Consider the following 22,259-nt stretch of genomic DNA (forward strand, 5'->3'; position numbering starts at 1 on the left):
ACGGTCGTTGGAAAACATACATAAAAGTAAATGACATAAAATAAAATGTAGTAAACACAAATAACAGCACACAGACAGGATTTGGTGATATTTCATACTCAAACAAAATAAAATAAAAACATTAATTTTAACCTGGTTACATTCACCCCTCCTGAAATTCACCAACATCCTGACAGCAGGATAAAAAGAGAAAGAGGAAAGGAAAAGTCCATCACTGACTACTGGCACAAGTGAAAAGAAGGACCTAGTCCTCCAGTCAACTTAGGAGCTACCTCGGTTACGAGGTCCAGAAAATAATGAGGTTGATCAAGTCTCAGAATTCCCTTAGATCAATGTGACGCCTGATACGCCACACCATGCACTTGGCCCAAAACAACCCTGTCTGATAGACGCCTAATAACTCACATTAAACTAGTTTGAATGACTCCAACCTCCATCAAAGTTCAAACCCTCACATTCCGTAGAAATGGCATCTGAGCCATAGATTCTATTAACCTGTTCACTGACCTCACCACCCTCCCTGTGCGTGTCCTAACCCGACCATCGCTCTCTACTTGTGTGCGTGAGACAGTGCGAGCTGCAGCATCTGTATCGAGTGAGGGTGGTGCCCCTGTGTGCGAATCAGTGTGAGATATAACACCTACATCGAGTGAGTGTGATGCCTCTATGTGTGGTGCATGTGTGTTGTGTGGTGCGTGTGTGTTGGGTGGAGACTGAGCAGTGGCCCCCACAGGACTGACTACCAGACTAGACGGAATGAACTCTTCCGCTTCTGCCCACTCAGATCTAGGCGAGTCTCCAAGTGATGAGACTGCTAGCCCCACTGCATCCCCTGAGACCGTCAGGCCATCTGCACTGTCCTCCTCATCGGACTCTGCGCAGTCAAGCAACTGACTGGTTGTACTGGACTCCTCACCCTGATCTAACTCAGGAAGGGGCAAGAAGTTGACCTCCAACAAACGGTTCCTGTGCACCACTCTGGTGTGCCCCTCTGCATCCTGAATCTTGTAGACGTGGATATTGGGGTTGACACCGACAACCGTGTACACTCCGTTCTCCCATTTGTCAGCCAACTTTCTCTTCCCTCGCTCACTCTGGTTCACAACCAAAACACGATCCCCGACAGACAGGACAGTGCCCTTGGCGTGTCTGTTGTACTGTCGCGCCTGATGCTGCTGCGCAGCCGTGGAGTGCTTCTGAGCGATCTCCATTGCACTCCTTAGACAGGAAAGCAGAGACTGAGCATAAGAGTCATAGTCAACAACGTGAGGATCATGCAAAACCTGCCTGAACATAACATCCACCGGCAGTCTTGGGACACGCCCATACATCAGGAAGAAAGGTGCATAACCCGTGGTCTCGTGAACAGTGGCATTGTACGCGAGCGTGAGAGAATGGATCTGCTGAGGCCACTGTTGCTTCTGCTGAAGCGGAAGGGAACGGAGCATATTCCCCATCGTGCGATTAAAACGCTCTGTCCCGCCATTACCCATAGGATGGTAGGCCGTCGTGTGGGACTTCGCTACACCCGCCAACTTGAGAAGCTCTGCAATCAGGTTACTCTCAAAGTTTGTGCCCTGGTCAGAATGTATTCTCTCTGGAAACCCGTAAACACAGAATACATGATCCCAGAGTTTCTTGGCGACCTGCTTCGCTGTCTGATTAGTGCAGGGGAACGCGTGAGCAAGCTTAGTGAAGTGGTCAGTAACCACTAAGACATCGACTGACCGCTGCTTACTGTCCTCAGCGGACCAGAAATCCATACACACAAGCTGCATCGGTGCGGAAGTTTTAATGCTCTCCAGGGGCGCGCAAGCAGCTGGCTCTGGGGTCTTCCCAAACACACATCTCCGACAGCATCTGACATATGCTCTGATATCCCTCTCCATGTCAGGCCAATAAAAACGCTGCCTTGCAAGAGAGAGAGTACGGTCCTGGCCCTGATGACCAGCGTGATCGTGGATGCCAGACAGTGCCTTGTCTTTCAGACTCAGAGGTAAAACATACTGAGATCTCCTCTGCTTGGACACTGGGTCCTTTGTCACCCTGTACAAGACACCATCATTGACTTCCAACTTCTCCCACTGTTTCAACAGCCTGAGGACCTTCTGGTCAGCACCATGCCTCTCACGTCTCGATGGCCGCTTCCGAACAGCGACAAAGGGCAACACCTTGGAGATGCAGGGGTCCTGCTCCTGACTCAACCTGAGCTCCTCGGTGGATAACATTGGCAGTGTATCCTGACCACCCGACAGATGCTGAACGTGCTGGACCAAACTGAGTGCTGTGAATACTGATGCATCAGGCCAGTCACATTTGGCTTGACAAAAAGCCCTGACCTCAGCTGCATCACAAGCAAACCCAGATCGCGCACTACTCACTGTTTGGGACTGGCAACTGAGTCTGAAAACATCCTGCACAGAGTCCCCCTCAACCCCGTCGGCTTCCTGAACAAGGGCCGGGTAGGGCTCCCTAAGTAGCCTCTGACTGACGGGCTTGGAAAAAGGGTCGCGACTCAAGGCATCCGCCACCACGTTTTTCTTCCCTGGCAGGTGTTTGAGATCGAAAGTGTAAGACGCCAACTTAGACACCCAGCGGATCTCACACGCGTCAAGCTTCGGCTTCGTTAGGAGATAAGTCAGCGGATTATTATCTGTCCAAACGGTGAAGCTTTGACCCTTCAGCCAGTGGCTGAACTTTTCACAAACACTCCACTTCAGCGCCATGAACTCCAGTCTATGAGCTGGATACTTCCGCTGTGAGGCACTGAGGGACTTGCTTGCAAAACCAACAGGTCTGGCCTTGGACTCTCCTCGGGGCACTTGAGACAGCACCGCGCCGAGTCCGTCCAAAGACGCATCGACCGACAAAATGAAAGGCACCTCAAAGTCTGGATGGGCAAGCACCACACACTCCAGTAACATCGTCTTCAACAGATCAAATGCTTCCCCACATTCCACCGTCCAGTCTGCGGAGGTAAGCTTACGGAAGCTGCCATGGGGCTTCTTATCCTTAGCTGACCTCCCCCTCCTCTTTTGTCCAGCTGTAAGGGCGAACAGGGGCTTAGCCACGGAGGAGCAGTTCGGGAGGAAATGCTGGTAGTAAAATACCATACCAAGGAAAGATTTGATCCTACGAACAGAAGGCGTGCACCCATCACCTTCCATGAGATCCTGCACTGTCATGTTGGAGATGACCTCTACTTTGGAGGGATCGACAGACACACCTCCGCCATCAACCACGTGGCCCAAAAACCGCACCCGCTTCTGCAGCAGATGACACTTCTTCGGAGCCAGTTTCAAGTTGTTCTCCCTCAACCTCTGAAACACAGTGCGGAGCCTCGACAGAGCCTCAACCTCTGACGGCGCGAAGACAAGAAGATCATCAAGATAGCACAAAAGCTTCGTGAAGTTCAGATCCCCAAAGATCCCAATGATCATTCTCATGAAGGCTGCAGGGCTATTACAAAGGCCCTGTGGCATGCGATTGTATTCATGCAACCCAAGGGGAGTCGTGAAAGCAGTGTACTTCTTGTCATCTTCATGCATTGGGATGTTGAAGAAGCCAGAGGTGAGGTCCATCGTACTAAAGAGCCAGTTACCACCCAGCGCGGCAAGACAGTCCGACTGGTGTGGCAAGGGATGAGCGTCTTTCAAGGTCCGAGCATTCAGCCATCTGAAATCAGTGCAGATCCGAAGCCCGCCATCCTTCTTCCATACCATAACCAGCGGTGAAGCGTATGCGCTCGAGGACTTCCGGATAATCCCTTTCTCCTCCATATCAGTGAGAACCTGTCTCAACTTCTGATAGTGGGCTGGGGGAACCCTCCTGTGGGGCAAGCGAAAGGGGCGCTCATCCACCAGATGGATGCGATGTGTGTATCCTGTGACCTCGCCACAGTCCAGAGAGTCCCTGGAGAAGATGTCATGGTACTCGGTGAGCAGCTGAGTGAGCTGGGACTTGCATGCCTCACTAACCTGACAGGAGCTGAGGTCAATGTCACTGAGTCCGAGCTCTGACAAACTCCTAGCCGGCTGGACAGGGGGACAGGCGCTATCTGTGGCGTTGGACTCATGCCTCCCTGCAACTGATTGCAGTCCCTGGAAAACATTAAAGTCCTCAATCGCCAAGCATGGAAACACATCAGCCAACTTGCAGTTCCTTTTCAGTGTGATGGCTTTGTCAGATGGATTGACAACAGTCATGGGTACCCACCTATCACCCCAGAGCGGTGTGACAAGTCGACCTACGAGGACACTGCGTGGCATGGCCTTGGAGTCTGTCGGCTCCACAACAACAGTGCTTCCAGCTGACATAGGCACCTTAGCAGGAAGTCTGCCCCAGACTAAGTGCTCGTGCCTCGGTAAGAGTGTCACGGCCTGGGTGAGCTTAACAGTACCTATCTTCTCAGGAACTGCACCACCCCTCCAGCGCTCTACATTCGTGAACATGGACAAGAACTGTTCAACGTCAGGACTAGACGGATGTTCCTGTCTGGACGCGATGTCCCAGTACTCAGTACCACTCTTGAGTACATGGGCCACATGTTTAATGACGTTTGTGCCGACTATCAGATCATCATGCTGACCGGGCACGACCAGAGTGGGTATGACAAAGGAAACACCATAAAGCTGCATGTTGAGGTCATAAAAACCATCAGGCCTAGTCTCCAGACCACCGCAGCCAATCAAGACAATGTTCTCTTCAGGCTGCTGCTTCTCAGGTAAAACACCCCCAGAGCGGAGCTTCTCTACTGCATTTTCACTGATACTGCATGACATAGAGCCAGTATCCAACATGCCATTAAGCTGCACACTCTGGTTGACAAGAACAGGAGCATAGAACAAGTCACTGAAAGCCTGAATCCTCTGTGTCGCCTGAATGACCATACGCGAACCCTGAGGTGCTTTGGCACACTTGTCTTCATACAAGTGAGCCAGGTCGGAGACATCAGTGAGGGATACATCTACATTACCCACACCATCCCTCTCTAGGTGTGGGTTTAGTAGTTTAACGGACGAGACTGACGACCAGCTCTTCCACCAGGCTGAGAACGGAGCTGGTTGGGCGGCTGAGGGTGAGGACAGTCCCTCTTCCAATGACCAGGAGACAAACAGTTTATACATCGGTTCTCCCGGCTGCAGTGGGAAAATGTGGAGTGATCCGGAGACTTACAAACCCTGCACAACCTCTGTGGTGCGTCTGGCACCCGCCCTGCGGCGTTAGCTGGCGGTTGAGTCAGCGTCGGTGTCCGGACTGCAGCGCTAACTGGAACCTGAGTCTGCATTGTGACCAAACGGTCTAGCAAGCTCACCAAACTCCTCATATAGTCATCACCGCCAGAGACAGGTGCGGGAGACGGTGCGGGAGACGGTGTAGGAGACCTTGCACAAAATGGTATAAGAGATGACGCATGAGCCGGGACGGGAGATGGCACCACCGGCACGGTCGTGTTCAAGTCGGGAGCCATGTCGACTACAGGGACATGAACCTGTGAATGGAACCTACGCTCTACCGCGCCTGCTTCACGTTGTCCACCTGCAGCAACACGGGACTTCCTCTCCAGCATGTGCTCATCAAGCCTCTCCTGGATCTCGCTAGCAGACCATTTCCCTGCGGACTTGAACTTAAAAACATTGGCAAGAGACTGATCTGGACAGTGTTTGATAAACATCATGCTTACCTCGTGGCTTGGCTCTTCAATACTACGGCCCTGCCACTTCAAGCATTCGTCAGCCACCTCCACTGTTTTATTAAGCCTAATCCAATACTCCATAGCGTCCTCACCTGGCTTGGGCAGCGTACTGTAAAAGTCCGCCAGGGGCATGCTCGAGTATGTGAGGTCACTAAAGTGTTGCTTCAGTACATCAAAAATAATGTGGGGGTTCGCTATGTGGTCGACAGATGTGTTGCGCAGCTTTATCCTCCCCACGTCCCCTGCTTTCCCCATAAGCTTAGCTAGAATCTCATGTGACTGCTCACTAACTGGAATGGCTCGCTTCCTCAAATACAAAGTCATAAGGCTCTCCCACTCATGAACTGTAAACTTATCAGAGCTATCGCCCCTGAAAATAGGAGGCACCCTAGCGTCTGTCTGCATTACTACTCTAACACTAGGAGCTGTCTCCAAACGCTGTTCAGCAGACCTAGCACTGGCTGTGTGTGTGTTTCTAAGCACTTGTGTTTCCTGCAGCTTAGCAGTGATTGACTCTCCTATCTTCTCTGCTAACCGAGTAATGAGCATGGCTAACTCACCCACTGGCTGCTCGCTGTTACCTAGCACAGCCCCTTCGCTGATACCTGGCCTGGCCCGTTCTACGTAGCGTGTGGAGGTGAACTGAGGAGTGCCAAATGTGGTCGGGTCTCTAGGTCCTGGTGCTCTGGTGTCTGGTTCCCCGCCCTCTAAGAGCTGCCCGAAACTCCTACCTAAACCTAGCCGTAAACCCCCACCCACATCTAACTGGTACCCCCTCTCCATAGCACACTGGCGATCCAAAAGATCCTGATCAGCAATGTTACCCCCACCTACGTACGAACCACCCTCTGCCATGTTCCTACCTCTAACACTCAGATAAAAAAAAAAAAAAAAAAAGTGAAAAGCTCAATTCATTTAAATAATTGAATCTAGAAATCACTAAGAGATTGAAACAATCACACACAATCAACAAATTCACCAACAGATTAATCACACGAGTCCTTTAATCACATCAACATTAACCTTTTTTTCTCGTGTGTTTTTCTTCCTTCAGTATATACAAATGTCCTGTTCACAAGCCCAGTCCATGGTAACCACAGCTATGACTGTCCAGTGTCCACACAGCTCAACTCCAGTCCACTGTAACATGAGTGTACAGTCTGTAGAAATACCTGAGGACGTCTGGGGCTTGATGACGACAGCAGCCTCCCGCGGCGAGCAACTGATGTCACTCTCAGGATCCAGGAGGGTCACGGCACCAATGTAACGGGGGCAGTCCTATGCTGTTCTATGCTGGTCAGCCTGCTGCACGCCCGTCACTCTCATAATTAGCTCTGCGTTGTGTTCTAGTTGTGTGGGGTCCCAAATGTTGTGGGGGGCCCTCAGTCTCTCATCATCATCATCATCATGATCAAGGAAGGAGGGGGGGGGACACACAGGACTCTATTTGGCCCACCTTGCCATTTATTTTGGTTTCAAACCCTTCGACAAACGTCCAGTCCTCAGCGGGAGCGGTGTTTCTTACGGACGTGGGGGTCGAAGTTCAACCACTGCCCGAACTTCACTCGTGTGCGTTAGAAGGAGAAACCGTCCACGGGACTCCGATGTAAGAAAGGATAAACAAGTATTTTATCCCACAGCTTGTAGTATCTTCTTACAGGGATACTCAAGGTTACGTTCTCCTCAACCAGCAAAACTGTCCTACGGTCAGAAACACGTGTGGCTCGGCTCGATTGCTGCTTGAGACTCCTCCCACAAAACAAAAATGGCCTCTCCCGCGTTCCCTCTTCCGTGTACCCACAAGAACTCTCTCTTAAAGCGACAGTACATGTATATGACGGTCGTTGGAAAACATACATAAAAGTAAATGACATAAATTAAAATGTAGTAAACACAAATAACAGCACACAGACAGGATTTGGTGATATTTCATACTCAAACAAAATAAAATAAAAACATTAATTTTAACCTGGTTACACCGGCTACACACTGGAGGACTTCTCACACCCTGAGCGAGTTTGAAAACGTGCGAGACTGCACTGATAAGGACACATTTCGCAGATTTTTTTGTCTTTCAGTCATCAAAGTGCACACGCCAGACGATGAGGCAAAGGCAGTCCATCACACACTTACTGATTATACTAACCATCACTCACTCCCACAACCACTTCACTTTTAACCTGCAGTTGGCAGTAATGCAACACTTTGGATACCCACCATTGTTGAAAATCAAAGAAGACGAAAAGGATTCTTAGAACCTGGGAGGAACTCACATGATCCAACATGATTTCAGAGCTCTATTACAATAAAAGCTGTCTTCTAAAAAGCTGTCTTCATGTAACGGTTTAAGTCTACAATTGCATATTTGCCGTGTTTTAGCTTTCTGGCAATTAAATTATATATATTTCTAATAATGGTGGCACGGTGGCGCAGTGGTTAGCATGGTCACCTCACATCAAGAAGGTCCTGGGTTCAAGCCCCAGGGTAGTCCCACCTTGGGATTCATCCCAGGGTCGTCCTCTGTGTGGAGTTTGCATGTTCTCCTCGTGTCTGCGTGGGTTTCCTCCGGGTGCTCCGGTTTCCTCCCACAGTCCAAAGACAAGTAGGTCAGGCGAATCGGCCGTACTAAATTGTCCCTAGGTGTGTGCGTGCGTGCGTGTGTGTGGGTGCGTGTAGCCTGGTGGCCCGTCCAGGGTGTCTCCCCGCCTGCCGCCCAATGAGAGCAGGGTAAGCGGTTCGGAAAATGGATGGATGGATGTGTGTTTTAGTTTGGATATGTGTGTTCTTGAAGTTCTTTATGTGTTGCTGAGTGATACACAAGAGGGTTTAAATGGCAGTTTGGCATAGTATTCGTGGAAAACCGGCAGATCCTCTCAAGCGTCCTGGGGATGCTTACATCAAACTGTCCTGACTCAGAGACTCCTCAGAAGAGAGACTTATTGTACTGTGTAACACCACTTAGCAAACTGCTGAGGCTTTCCAAGGAAGCAGTGCAGCCTTGTGTGTTTTTGTACTCAGAGGCCCTCTATTTTCTGATTACAGCAGATCCTAAGGGAAGGTAAAATATCAACTGTGGTCTTGGTCAATATATTACCATGATATTGTACAACAAAGAAACAAGACGCCAGCTATTTCCTGGCCAGAGAGGGGCTAAAGTGAGAGCGCTATACGAGAGTACGGCAAAACACAAAAACGACTGTCGAGTACGGCTCAGCTGAGGGCTGCACGTTGTTCGAGCATGGGTCGGGAGCTAAAGTAAGCAAAAATCAGTAGTGGCCCAGCTAGTGAAGGAAATATGACCAACCAACACTCTGTGTGTGTGTGTGTGTGTGTGTGTGTGTGAAAGCAGCCCAGATCACCCTCCTCTCAAGGAATATTACCCTCTCCCTTTAGGCTAGAGGTTTAGGCTACCAAGGGCAAAGTGCAATATGTATAAGCTTTCATTTATTATGCAATAAATATGCTTAAAGTGTAACTTCTCCCCCAGGTCTGAGCCTAACTATACCCACTGCATAATTTTGAAAAATGCTAAAATGTGGGCAAGGAGCTAAAAGGGGGGGGGGGCTGAGGGGGGGGTAAGGCAGGAGCATGGGCAGGAGTAGCTAGGGAGATCCCTGAGAAGGGCCTGGCGCCGTACCCAGTGCCCTCCACCAGCCCGCCTTCCGGCACGGGGTCAGACCCTACCCCGTATAGATGCCCCAACCGCTGCGACGCGGATACGCCGCAGACAGAAGGGGGCGTCACGAGACGGGCTGTAGATTTCTGGTGTCGGAGACAGGCAGGTGACTGCTCCCTCAGCCTGACCGACCCAGTTGTCCGCTGGTGCTTTTACAGCTGTCAGAAGCAAACAGCCGAACCATTGCACCAAAATTGAAAATGATGAAATAATATAGCTATAACTACCTGTAAACTTAAAGAAATTCAAAAGGTTGGTAGAAATGTAATAAAGGTGCAAGGTTAGCGAATAAACTCCTGTGAACAATGAGTCTCGATCAGCACATGTTTCAAAATGAGTGCAGTTTCACAGACTCACACTCAAGAGCGGGGCTGGGGGAGGTGGGTCGCCCATCTCTGATTAGAGGCCGTTAACATTCTTTTTCATTTCATCATGCAGATAAGTCTCAACCAGTCGACTCTACGCAGCGTTGGCCTTATAAGAGGGCTGATTTAAAACAGCAGATGGTGTGTTGAGCCATTTTAAACCCATGAAATGCCAATTTTTTTTATAAATTGGATAAGAAATGTCAATATTAACATCGGCATTGATGTGTTTCATCACCGTACAGTCATATCATTCAGTTTACAGTTCAAAAAACACATGTAAGTGTTTAGTACCTCTTTAAGTTGCACACAACAAAATGACTGCACCAAACACTTCTGATTTCACTGTATATATCACATCTGACTCTTCTTAAGCCTTGCTTATTGCTTATTGTATAGTCTTTTATGGCATTGATAGGCTTTGGTGTTTCATTGACTTTTGTGTTAGTTCTTTTAAGTGTCACAGTGTTTCCTATTGTTTTTATTGTCATTGTCTCCTGTTGCTCCGATTGTCTCTATTGTATTGTGGTACAATAAATGATTGAACTGACTGCTATATCTATATATTCAAACACACACACACACACGCCAGTTTTTCTGCCGGAGATCGGGGGTTCAAACCCCGGTTGGGACGAGTCTCCAGTAAGAGTCCGTGGCTTAGACTCCTAATGCTATACATCTGACTACCTCAGACATGAGTGAGAGTAGTATGAATAGAGTCATACCAGCTCAGATGTGGCCCGGGTTAACAAGGTTCGCGTCAGGTGTTAAGGAACCAGGACAACCTGATAAGAAATGGGCTACTGGAACAAAACATTCATGGACAAGGGCTGAGAACCTGGAACTGATGGAATACTATTGTAACAGCAGACCCCAGGAGAAGGGCTATATGAAGCGTATGTGTGGGAACTGTGGACCTTTAGGAGACCTACTTCCACACTGACTCACAAGCAGCTAATGGCTCAATGCTCTAACATCAATAGAAGGAAGCTGCTATCACAACTTGAGATGGAGAGGCTCCAACAGGATGACTATACAATTCAGCATCCTGAAGGGCCACCCAGTAGGCAGGAAATGCATGAGGACAGACTCCAACAAGCGGAAACAATCATATTAGCCATGACAGCTGAAGCTACTGAGAGGTTCATATGAGAATCATGGCCAGACTAAAGACAGTCAACACCCGAGCTCGGCTTTCATGACTTAGTGACAACGCACCAAAAACAAAGCCTGCTTGCAGATGTGAACGCAGCCTTACACAATATCTCGACTGCCACCATAACAGAGACACATGAGCTTGTATATGCCATTGCAACCATAATCCTGGAGCTGCTTGGGTACAGGATTAAGAACACGGGTCACCAACAGTACCCTCTATGGAAGAGAAGGCTGGAAGCCAAGATCAAAGCAGCAGCATGGAGAGATGTTAGCCAGTTAACAGAGGTGTAGAAAGGTGTGATGAAAGACAGGCCCTGATTGAAGAAATACAGGACGATGTCCGTAAGTGAGGCTCTGGAAACTGCCAAACAAAGCGTATGTGGGCCACCAGGCTGAAGAGATACACTTGAGAAGCAGACCCAAAAGAGTAAATGGTCTGTTCCTCAAAGACCCATCCAAACTTCAGGAGCTGAACAGACGGGTCACCTTAGGTGCAACAATTTGTGTAGACGGAGAAGAGTAGTGGGGAGAGCACACATCCCTGGGGGGCACCAGTGCTGATTATCCAGGTGCTGGATGTGATTTTCCCCAGCCTCACCAGCCGCCTCTTGTCTGTCAGGAAGTTTTTAATCCACTGGCAGATGGGGGCTGGTACAGTGAGCTGGGTGAGTTTGGAGTGGAGGATATCTGGGACGATGGTGTTGAACGCTGAGCTGAAGTCCTCAAACAGGACCCTTGCATGTGTCCCTGGGGAGTCGAGGTGTTGGAAGATGTAGTGTAAACCCCCCCCTTTTTTTCTGATAGCTCCGTTTCACGGTCCGCTCAGAAGAGCTGTAACTGCGGCAGATGAAGTGTACTGTTTGGTATGTGCTCACTAAGCCAGGCTTCAGTGAGGCACAGGGCGACAGATATGGAAAAGTCCATTTAGGAGCAGCAGTTTGTCCATCTTGCTGGCTAGAGAGCAGACATTTGCCAGGTGGATTGACGGGAGAGATCCTGCCGTCGCAAGCGCGCCGGATCACTTCCCCTGTCGGCATCTCCGCCGGAGCCCGCACAGAGCTGCTGCTCCCCCAACGCTTGAAAAGACTTTCATTAAAACGTTCAGTTAAAGTTGATAAAAAAGTTTGTTCAGTTTGTCCAGTGGACAGTTGGAGGCTTAAAAGGTCTCCCCTGCTGTATGTGATCAGTGAGTGGGAGCTGGAAACTAAACAGCCATCCATCCATCCATTATCCAAACCGCTTATCCTGCCCCCATGGTGACTAAACAAATAAACAAAAACAGAAAAGTACAAGAGAGTGCAGAACCGAGGCTACTATCTATCCATGGTGCTATCTTGTATTTATATATCAGGAAGAAAGAGCATGAGAAGCTAGAGAAATAGCAAGGGTTGAAGGAAGGACTAGATCAGATATGGAAGGTGAAATCCACAGTAGTCCCAGTGGTAATAGGAGCACTAGGGAGTGGCTCCAGCAGATTCCAGGAACACCATCTGAGGTCTCTGTTCAGAAGAGTACAATCCTAGGAACAGCTAAGTTACTGCGCAGAACCCTCAAACTCACAGGCCTCTGGTAGAGGACCTGAATTTGAGGAAGACACGTACCACCCGAAAAAGGGTGAGAGGGATGTCTTAGTAAGGTGTTCAGCCACCACAAGCCTCCAGAACAGCTTCAATGCTCCTTGTCATAGACTCTTAAAAGTCTCTGAACTCTACTGGAGGAATGGAACACCGTTCTTCCAAAACATAGTCCCTCATTTGGTGTTTTGATGATGGTGGTGGAGAGTGCTGTCTAACAAGTCGGTCCAAAATCTCCCATTGGTGTTCAACTGGGTTGAGGTCTTGTGACTGTGAAGGCCATAGCATATGATTACATCATTTTCATACTCATCAAACCATTCAGTGACCCCTCGTGCCCTGTGGATGGGGCATTGTCATCCTGGAAGAGACCACTCTCATCAGCATAGAAATGTCTCATCATAGGATAAAGGTGATCACTCAGACCCAGGAACTTTTTATCGATCTGCAGTGACCCTTCCCGCAAAGGGGACAAGTTTGGGTCAACTTGTCCCCTTAGAGTTTCTTTTTTAGGTTCTTTTTTTTTAGGTTAGGTTTCTTTTTAAAATCTATCTATCTATCTATCTATCTATCTATCTATCTATCTATCTATCTATCTATCTATCTATCTATCTATCTATCTATCTATCTATCTATCTATCTATCTATCTATCTATCTATCTATCTATCTATCTATCTATCTATCTATCTATCTATTATTGTTTAACTTTAATTTTTTCAAATTTTTTTTTATCATTTGTCACCTGTCTTTTTATATATACGTATATTGAAGAGAAGAAGGTTGTACTCACCTCAGGTGTGGCAGGGTTGAAACGCACATTCAGAACCGTGTCCGAGTGTTTTTGAAGCTTGTGGAGGTAATTGCTGCTGCGGATGTCGTACACATAGGCCTGCAATGAACAAGATAGAATGAATTTTAATAAATAACGTTAAATAAAGGCATGCAGTGAAGGGTAAACTCACATGACTCATTTTGAGTACATTTTTTATGTGTGAAATTCATAACCACCCTAAAGCCAATAAAATAATGCCTCAAAATTCTTTTTGTACATTATGCTAATGGTAAGAACGATCTACATTTGTTTTTTTGTGATTACCAGTCAGAGGTTGGTGTTTACACATACGTGATACGGCAAACATCTACTGACAAAGCAACCTTCTACTACTACTACTACTACTACTTCTACTAACCTTCTACTACTTGTACTGCCCATGACATTTTGGAATTTTCTTGCAGTAAAATTGAGGCTATTAGAAATAAAATAAGTAATCTACCTATAGACCCATCCATCCATCCATCCATTATCCAAGCTGCTTATCCGAATTCAGGTCACGGGGATGCTGGAGCCTATCCCAGCAGTCATTGGGTGGCAGGTACGGAGACACCCTGGACAGGCCACCAGGCCATCGCAGGGCTCGCAGCCCCCCCCCCCCACACCACACCACACCACACCACACCCACACACCTAGAGACAATTTAGTATGGCTGATTCACCTGACCTACACGTCTTTGGACTGTGGGAGGAAACCGGAGCACCCGGAGGAAACCCACGCAGACACGGGGAGAACACGCAAAATCCACAAAGAGGGCGACCTGGGACAACCCCCAAGGTGGGACTACCCCGGGCGGGGTTCGAACCCAGGACCTTCTTGCTGTGAGGCAACCACGCTAACCACTGCGCCACCGTGCCTCGTTTAGAATCATATACACAAAAACAGAATTAATTGCTTACAGTTTTGGGAAACGTAAACCTTCTCACTGGGCTTCAGTGCAGTCGAATGGGGAAACTGCTTGAGCCTTCAGAAACACTGATATATTGGAAAGCTTGCAGGCATATCGGATTTCATTCATTCAAAACATATTCTGAAGAAACATAAAAGAAATGGAGATATATCTAACTGTGCAGTGAGCCTCCCGTTTTCAAAAAGCGGATATATCATGGCTTTTGTATACAATTGCCCCACTGAGTTGTTTCAAAGGCCAGATTCAGCAAAGTGGCAAGTTTCTCAATATTGAAGTGATGCCGGGTAACTTTTTAATGAGGTCCAGGTTAAAAAAAAAAGAAAGAAGGTGAATTTATTCTTTATACACTTGGGAGAGACTGGAAATGAAATAAGCGACTCAAGGATTTTGGTTCTGGAAATGATAATGGCTGGAAAATTCCAGGTGAGAGGGCACAAAGAAGATCGCTCCCCTCAAACATAAAAAATGAAGGTATTCTCAGACAAAGCAGCTTTAACTGAGATTAGCAAGTGGCAGTCTTTACTGACCACGAGTTCAAGGCTATGGTGGTATGAGCCGCTCTGTGGGGTTTGCATACAACTCCCCTTCCATCTGCAATTACTCCTGAGGGTTTTTACTGTAAATACGAGCGCTCTTTAAAAAACCTCGTTTCATTAAATATGAGGATAGTGGCGTTACTGGTGCACATTATCCCAGCATTGCTCAAATTATGACTATCATGACTATTTTCTCATCATCACTTGCCCTGTTTTTGAACATTTCAAGGTAACCTGAGGTGGATCTTGGCTGAATATGGTATTTTACTGCCAAATAAATTGTGTTTTTATTCTCTATGCTTTGCAGGTCCCCTTACAATGGTGAATTTTCATAATTAGACCCGCCTTGCAGTTTTTAACGTGCTTGGGTTTTGCAATTGTTAAACCTATAGACCCTGTGATGCTAATTTCTTATAGGGACTCTCAGACTGTCCCTGTACTTTCACATTTCCAGACTATCTCACTTGAAGCATTGTCAAAGCTGGTGTTGGTAGCAAAACCTACAACTTGGCTTCTTGACCCCCTCCCTGCTGCTTAAAGAACTTTGGTGGCTGCTGGGTCCCCCGCTGGCATTGTTAAAACTGCCATAGTTAAACCTCTCTTTAAGAAACCAAATCTTGGGGTCCGGGTAGTGTAGCGGTCTATTCCGTTGCCTACCAACACGGGGATCGCCAGTTCGAATCCCCGTGTTACCTCTGGCTTGGTCGGGCGTCCCTACAGACACAATTGGCCGTGTCTGCGGGTGGGAAGCCGGATGTGTGGGTATGTGTCCTGGTCGCTGCACTAGCGCCTCCTCTGGTCGGTTGGGGGCGCCTGTTCAGAGGGCAGGGGGAACTGGGGGGGAATAGTGTGACCCTCCCATGCGCTACGTCCCCCTGGTGAAACGCCTCACTGTCAGGTGAAAAGAAGTGGCTGGCGACTCCACATGCATCGGAGGAGGCATGTGGTAGTCTGCAGCCCTCCCCAGATTAGCAGGGGGGGACAGTGACCGGGACGGCTCAGAAGAGTGGGGTAATTGGCCAAGTAGAATTGAGGAGAAAAGGGGGGGAACCCCCCCCAAAAAAATTTCTCTGGTTTACATTATACATTATTCTCCTCTGTTACTCTTCCTGAGCTTTCTCCCAGTTTTTCCTGATAAGGACAACTGGGATTTTTCTTGTGGAGTTTTTCTTATTTGGGTCTCAGGTACAAGGATAGAGGGTGTTGTAGGTAATATATTGTTGTATATTGGTGTATATTGTAAAGCCCTTTGGGACTACCTTGTGATTTTGGGCTATACAATCAAACTTGACTTGACTTAACTTGACCGTGCATAGATGAGGACATAGATAAGCAACTCTTTACTAATAAAACATTTTCTACTCTCCGTTGGAAGTTGCTTGCCATTGATTTTCTTGCAAAGCATTGTTTTAACTCAGGTTTAATACAGTGAAACTTAAACTAATTACAAAAAGGTTTAAATTGATGGGATTTCTATATTTTCAATTTCTATATTTGGTATTTTCTATCTAAATGTAGTAATCTGAAGGATCAGCTAAATGCCAGTTTCATGTGTAGTGCTGGCTGTCAGTATTGTCTTGATGTGGACTTTAAGCTTAAATACCTTTGCAGTGACACCGAAGTTTTACATTTTCAACAAGTAACTTACATGCTTGTTGCAAGGGGGGGGGGTCAGATATCTGAGAATAAATGTTTATGTAGACTAAATGTGTGAGTATGTTTCTGCCCCTCTCTGCAGACAGCTTTTAGTGGTAAATCTGCACAAGCAGCTCTCAGTTTGGTTGCATTGCTTCCCTTGGTTTTCCAAACAAAATCAGTGTGCTTCAAACCACTCTCTTTCAGCAGTGCCATGAGAACAGATAAAACCAGATGTGGGGATGTTTGTTACCAGACGGCGACTCATCAGATTCCTGCAGATGTTTTTGATTATGTTTCAGTGAAAAAAAAAAAAAACCTTCAAGAGCGCTCCCTAGATGGGTCTTTGGGCAGAGCCTCCTGTTTAAAGCATCCTATGTGGTGCCTAACAGGACATTACAAATCTAGGGGAAAAGAGTTCTTTGAAAGTTGCCTGGATATAACTCGGCTGTCATACATAGCCTTACTCTTTTATTAGCCTCTGGCCTCTGGATAAATTAGGGGGCGCATTTTCGCACAGGCGCATGGTGGAAATCACAGCTCTAAGCTGGCAAAGTGTCATTTTCCTGAGGCTCAGTGATGAATTTCTCCTTGTGCCACACTCGTTGGTGTTTTGGTGACTCACTTTGTGCCGATGTCACGGTAGGAAATGTGTCATTGTCAATCCAGTGAGTGCTGCAGTTCTGGCAGCACTCACTGATGGCAGCACTCACTGGATTGACAATTACCAAAACATGCACCACCCACCGCCCACCTGCTCGAACCAGGTGACCGCCACGTAGTGCAGTGTCATTTTCATCACTGTTGTTAGTGGAGGTGCACCCATATAGACCTCCATATCATCATACAGGCGTAGGATTACATCAGGTGAATCGGCCATACTAAATTGCCCCTACGTGTGAATGTGTCAGCCCTGTAATGGACTGGCGGCCTGTCCAAGGTGTCTCCCTGCCAGCCGTCCAATGGCTGCTGGGATAGGCTCCAGCATCCCATGACCCCGATCAGGATAAGCGGCTTTGATAATGGATGGATGGATATTTTGTTCTTTTCTTTGTTCTTTTTTTTTTTTGTGGATTTTCCCCCCTTTTTCTCCCTAGTGGTACTTGGCCAATTACCCTATTTTCCGAGCCGTCCCGGTCTCTGCTCCACCCCCTCTGCCAATCTGGGGAGGACTGCAGACTACCACATGCCTCCTCCGATACATGTGGAGTCAGCAGTCGCTTCTTTTCACCTGACAGTGAGGAGTTTCACTAGGGGAGACATAGCACGTGGGAGGATCACGCTATTCCCCTCAGTTCCCCCTCCCCCCCAAACAGGCCCCTCGAGCGACCAGGACACATACCCACATCCGGCTTCCCACCCGCAGACACGGCCAATTGTGTCTGTAGGGACGCCCGACCAAGCCGGAGGTAACACGGGGATTCGAACCGGCGATCCCCGTGTTGGTAGGCAACAGAATAGACCACTACGCTACTTGGACGCCCACCTCCTTGTATTTTTAATCACTTGCTTATTTTTTTACTTTCTCCAACATGGCAAATCCATAGTTTCTCTGTACAAAAACTCACAGAAAGATAAATAAAGATAAAGATAAAGATACAGATAAATCTAAAACATGCGCCCCCACAAAGCTGAACCAAGTACGTAACAAAATAGATGATTCAATTAATTAATAAATCTACTCAGTCGTGCAACACTGAAACTTGCAAGTCACAAATGAATGAATGAGGTCAAATTGAAAAAAAGAACTTGTCAACAGCATGGATTGACTACAGGGAGGCATTTGACAGCATGCCACACTCCTGGATAGAGAAGAGCCTCAAGATCTACAGAGACCGCCCAACAACTGTCAAATTCGTCACGGAGAGCATGAAGACCTGGAAGACCACTTTGAATCTCCATCATGCAGAGGGGTTGTTAACATCGAGACCGATCAACATCAGAAGCAGAATCTTCAAAGGGGACTCACTATCACCACTGCTCTTTTGCCTTTCACTAGCGCCACTCAGCAATCTACTGGACAACAGCAGCTATGGGTACAAATCACAGAATGGCAAACTGACCCACCTGTTCTACATTGACGACCTCAAGACGTTTACCAAGGACGACAATCAGCAGAAGGGTCTACTCATCATCGCCAAGACCTTCAGCGACGACATCAAGATGGAATTCGGAATCGACAAGTGTGCCAAAGCCACTTTCAAGAAAGGAAGACTTACCAAGACTGCAGACTTAGACCTTGACACTCACACCGTAATCAAAGAGCTAGACCAAGATAGCACATACAAGTACCTAGGAGTGAACGAAGGAGACAGCATACAACACTCAACCATGAAGGAGAAGATCCAGAAAGAGTACCACAGGAGAGTCTGTATGGTACTGAAGAGCGAATTCAATGCAGCTAACAGAATTGAAGCTATCAACACCCTAGCAATACCTCTAGCAATGTACAGCTTCAACATCATCAATTGGAAACTGAACAACACCAAGAGACTAGATACCAAGACAAGAAAGATACTGACCATGGAGAAGATGCACCACCCAAAAGCAGACGTTGACAGGCTGTACCTACCAAGAGCTTCAGGAGGACGAGGCCTAGTCCAACTTGAACCGACCTTCAAGACTATCACTATCGGGCTGGATGCATACCTGACAAAAACAGATGACACACTCCTCCAAATAGTAAAACATCAGATCTACTACCTCAATAAAGAAGCTGCACAATTCAAGAAAGAGCTTGATATCCCAGAAACCCCACCAACAGAAAATGAGGCAACTACCATCTATGCCAAATGAGTGAAGCAGAAGGCAAAACACCATGGCCAGTGGCAACTGCAAAAAACCTGGGAGGACAAAGCAATGCATGGGAAGTGCCCAAAAAGAATGAAAGATACAGATGTGGACCAACAAAAGACACACCAGTGTCTGAGGAGCACCGGGCTGAAGGCAGAGGTGGAGGGCCTGATAATCGCTGTACAAGACCAGAGCCTGGCAACCAGATCCTATCACCATTGCACCATCAAAGATGGAACAGACCCAAAATGCAGAATCTGTGGAATGAACGAAGAAACCATCGACCACATTGTCTCAGGCTGCCCGGAACTGGCAAAGACCGAGTACATATACAGGCACAACAGGGCAGCAGCATACCTGCACTGGAATATCTGCAGGAGTTACAAGATCAAGACGACTGAGAAGTGGTACGAACATCAGCCAGAAACAGTCACTGAAAACAATTACGTCACCATCCTCTGGGACATGCCCATCCACACTGACAGAGAGATGAAAGCCAACAAGCCCGACATCGTTATCAGGGACAGGAAGCAAAAGAGGTGCATGCTCATCGACATGGCAATACCATCCGAAAAAAAAAACACCTCAGTGAAAGTCACAGTGAAGCTGACCAAGTACAAAGACCTGGAGATTGAAATCAACAGAATGTGGAGAATGAAGACCGAAACAACACCAGTGGTCATCGGAGCTCTAGGACTCATGAAGAAGTTCACCAGCTGTATCCCAGGCAACATCAGCATCCATGCAGTCCAGAAGATCGTCCTACTGGGAACAGCCCACATATTACAACAAGTACTGTCAATCAAGTGACATCTGCCCTATAGTGCCTCAGGTCCATAGTTTGGACCCAGCTCTACAGGCTGTAAAACAGGAAACGCGAAAGAAATAATAATATTAATAATAATAATAATGATAATAATAATAATAATAATAAAACACATGGTGTCTATCAATCAGATCTTCCTCAGTTTTTTATTTTTCCATGATTGTTTTGTGAAATACTGAGACAAGTACAAATACTTTTGCCTGAGGAGGCTCTGACTGATCGAAACGTTGCCACCGAATAAAATAGTTTTGGGAGTGTTTCAGCATCCAGCCCTTACTCCTTTGCTCTAGTTTTGCAACTTTTGTCTTGCACCTTAATATTTTCTGATGTGTGCAATACTTGGTTCATCTTCTGAATTCTATATCAATATAATCAATGAAATACAAAAGTGTCGCATGCACCTGTTTTTTTGGGGGGGGCAGAGGGTGGAGCTTCAAGCTTTTGCTTCCTTTGGCTGTCTCAGATAAATGAAATAATTTACATTATATTGCGTAAAATTGTAATTAAGATAGGAATGTTGATTTCTCTGCTTCCAGTGTGGGAAGACGGCGGTGCGAATTCACGTTTGCAGTGACCTCACCCAGCACCAGCATGGGAAGATGGCAGTGTGAATTTGCATTTGCGGAGGCCTCGCCCAGTGCCGTCCACATCTGCATCTAAGTTTGTTTTGTCTTCGTTTGATGGCTGGGAGAGCTTGGTCTGCTGGGTCCTTTGGGCCCAGGGACCGCGGCCCTGACCGGAGCTGCGCCCGAGGAGGTAACACCAGGGGTGGTCTGATGGGATGCAGAAGTGGGGCAGGCTAAGCTAACTGCTAGCCCATGCAGACCGGCAGTTCTGATAACACCGAGGGTGGTCTGGCGGCAGCCTCACCTAGCATTGACTGTGTTTTTGGTGTCATCGTGTGGAGTGCGGGGAGGTGTGTCGAAGGTGTCTGGCTGAGAGAGCTGGCATTGGATCGGCTGGGGGAGCCTGGTCTGCTGCATACTGTAGCCCCAGGGACCATGGCCCTGCTAGAGCTGCACCCGAGAAGGAAACACCGAGGGCGGTCTGACAGGACACGGAAGCGGTGCAGGCTAAGCTAACTGCTAGCCCATGCAGAACGGCAGTTCCGACATTCATCCTGGCTGGCGTTCGTTCTCTGGACAGTGGAATTTTTGGACTGTGTTGCATTGAGTGGACTGTGTTGTTAACTGTGTTTTGTTTTTGTTTTTTTGCTTTGTTCTCTCTGTTTTTGTATGTTTTTGGTGGTGTTGCTTTTGGGGATTTGGGATGTGTGTTTTTCTCTTTAGTGTTGCACTGCTGTGGGCTGGGGGAAACGGAATTTCATTTCTTTTGTGTATGCAAGTACATGAAAGAAATGACAATACATTGCTCCTGATTCCTAATTCCAACCATTTGGAGACTGTTTGATGGTGCCATTAGCCTATAAACTACCAGATCAAAATTAAGTTGTTTATTATTTTACAAGACAGTTCTACGATGAAAACGCATACTTGCAGATTGCATTCTGTTGTTTCTGACTGTTCATTTATTTAAATAAAATCTGGTTCAAATTTTCCTGGTGATTCTGCGCTTCCTGCACAAAGACATCAGTTTCTTCTTGGGAGAAACTTTTTTACTACGGAAAGCTTTGGACTGTGCTCTCTTGCTTCCATCATCGAATTGGCAGTGCACTCACAGCATAGCATGCGCAGCCCTTTTAAAGAGGGGGTGAAAAGAGAAGGATTGGTTCATTCAAAACCAGCTCCACCACACCTGCTGATAGCACTACTACTACTACTACTACTACTACTACTACTACTACTACTACTACTACTACTACTACTACTACTACTACTACCACTTTTGGCTGCTCCCATTAGGGGTCACCACAGCGGATCATCCGTTTCCATCTTTTCCTGTCCTCTGCATCTTCCTCTGTCCCACCAGCCACCTGCATGTCCTCCCTCACCACCTCCATAAACCTCCTCTTTGGCCTTCCTCTTTTCCTCTTCCCTGGCAGCTCCATATTCAGCATCCTTCTCCCAATATACCCAGCATCTCTCCTCCACACATGTCCAAACCATCTCAATCTTGTCTCTCTTGCTTTGTCTCCAAACCGTCCAACCTGAGCTGTCCCTCTAATATACTCGTTCCTAATCCTGTCCTTCTTCATCACTCCCAGTAAAAATCTTATCATCTTCAACTCTGCCACCTCCAGCTCCACCTCCTGCCTTTTCATCAGTGCCACTGTCTCCAAACCATACAACATAGCTGG

The 22,259-nt window shown here is 47.4% G+C and overlaps 1 protein-coding gene across 1 annotated transcript in view; it reads right to left on the reverse strand.

Moving 5' to 3' along the window:
* The window catches only part of wdr27 (WD repeat domain 27), a 119,674-nt gene that overhangs the window by 19,543 nt on the left and 77,872 nt on the right, over nt 1-22,259 (reverse strand). Inside the window, exon 24 of the mRNA XM_056292255.1 lies at nt 13,230-13,358. Coding sequence (XP_056148230.1) covers nt 13,230-13,358 — 129 coding nt within the window. The remainder of the gene's footprint in view (nt 1-13,229; nt 13,359-22,259) is intronic.

The sequence above is a fragment of the Lampris incognitus genome, chromosome 13 (genome assembly GCF_029633865.1).
Source record: "Lampris incognitus isolate fLamInc1 chromosome 13, fLamInc1.hap2, whole genome shotgun sequence".
Taxonomy (NCBI): domain Eukaryota; kingdom Metazoa; phylum Chordata; class Actinopteri; order Lampriformes; family Lampridae; genus Lampris; species Lampris incognitus.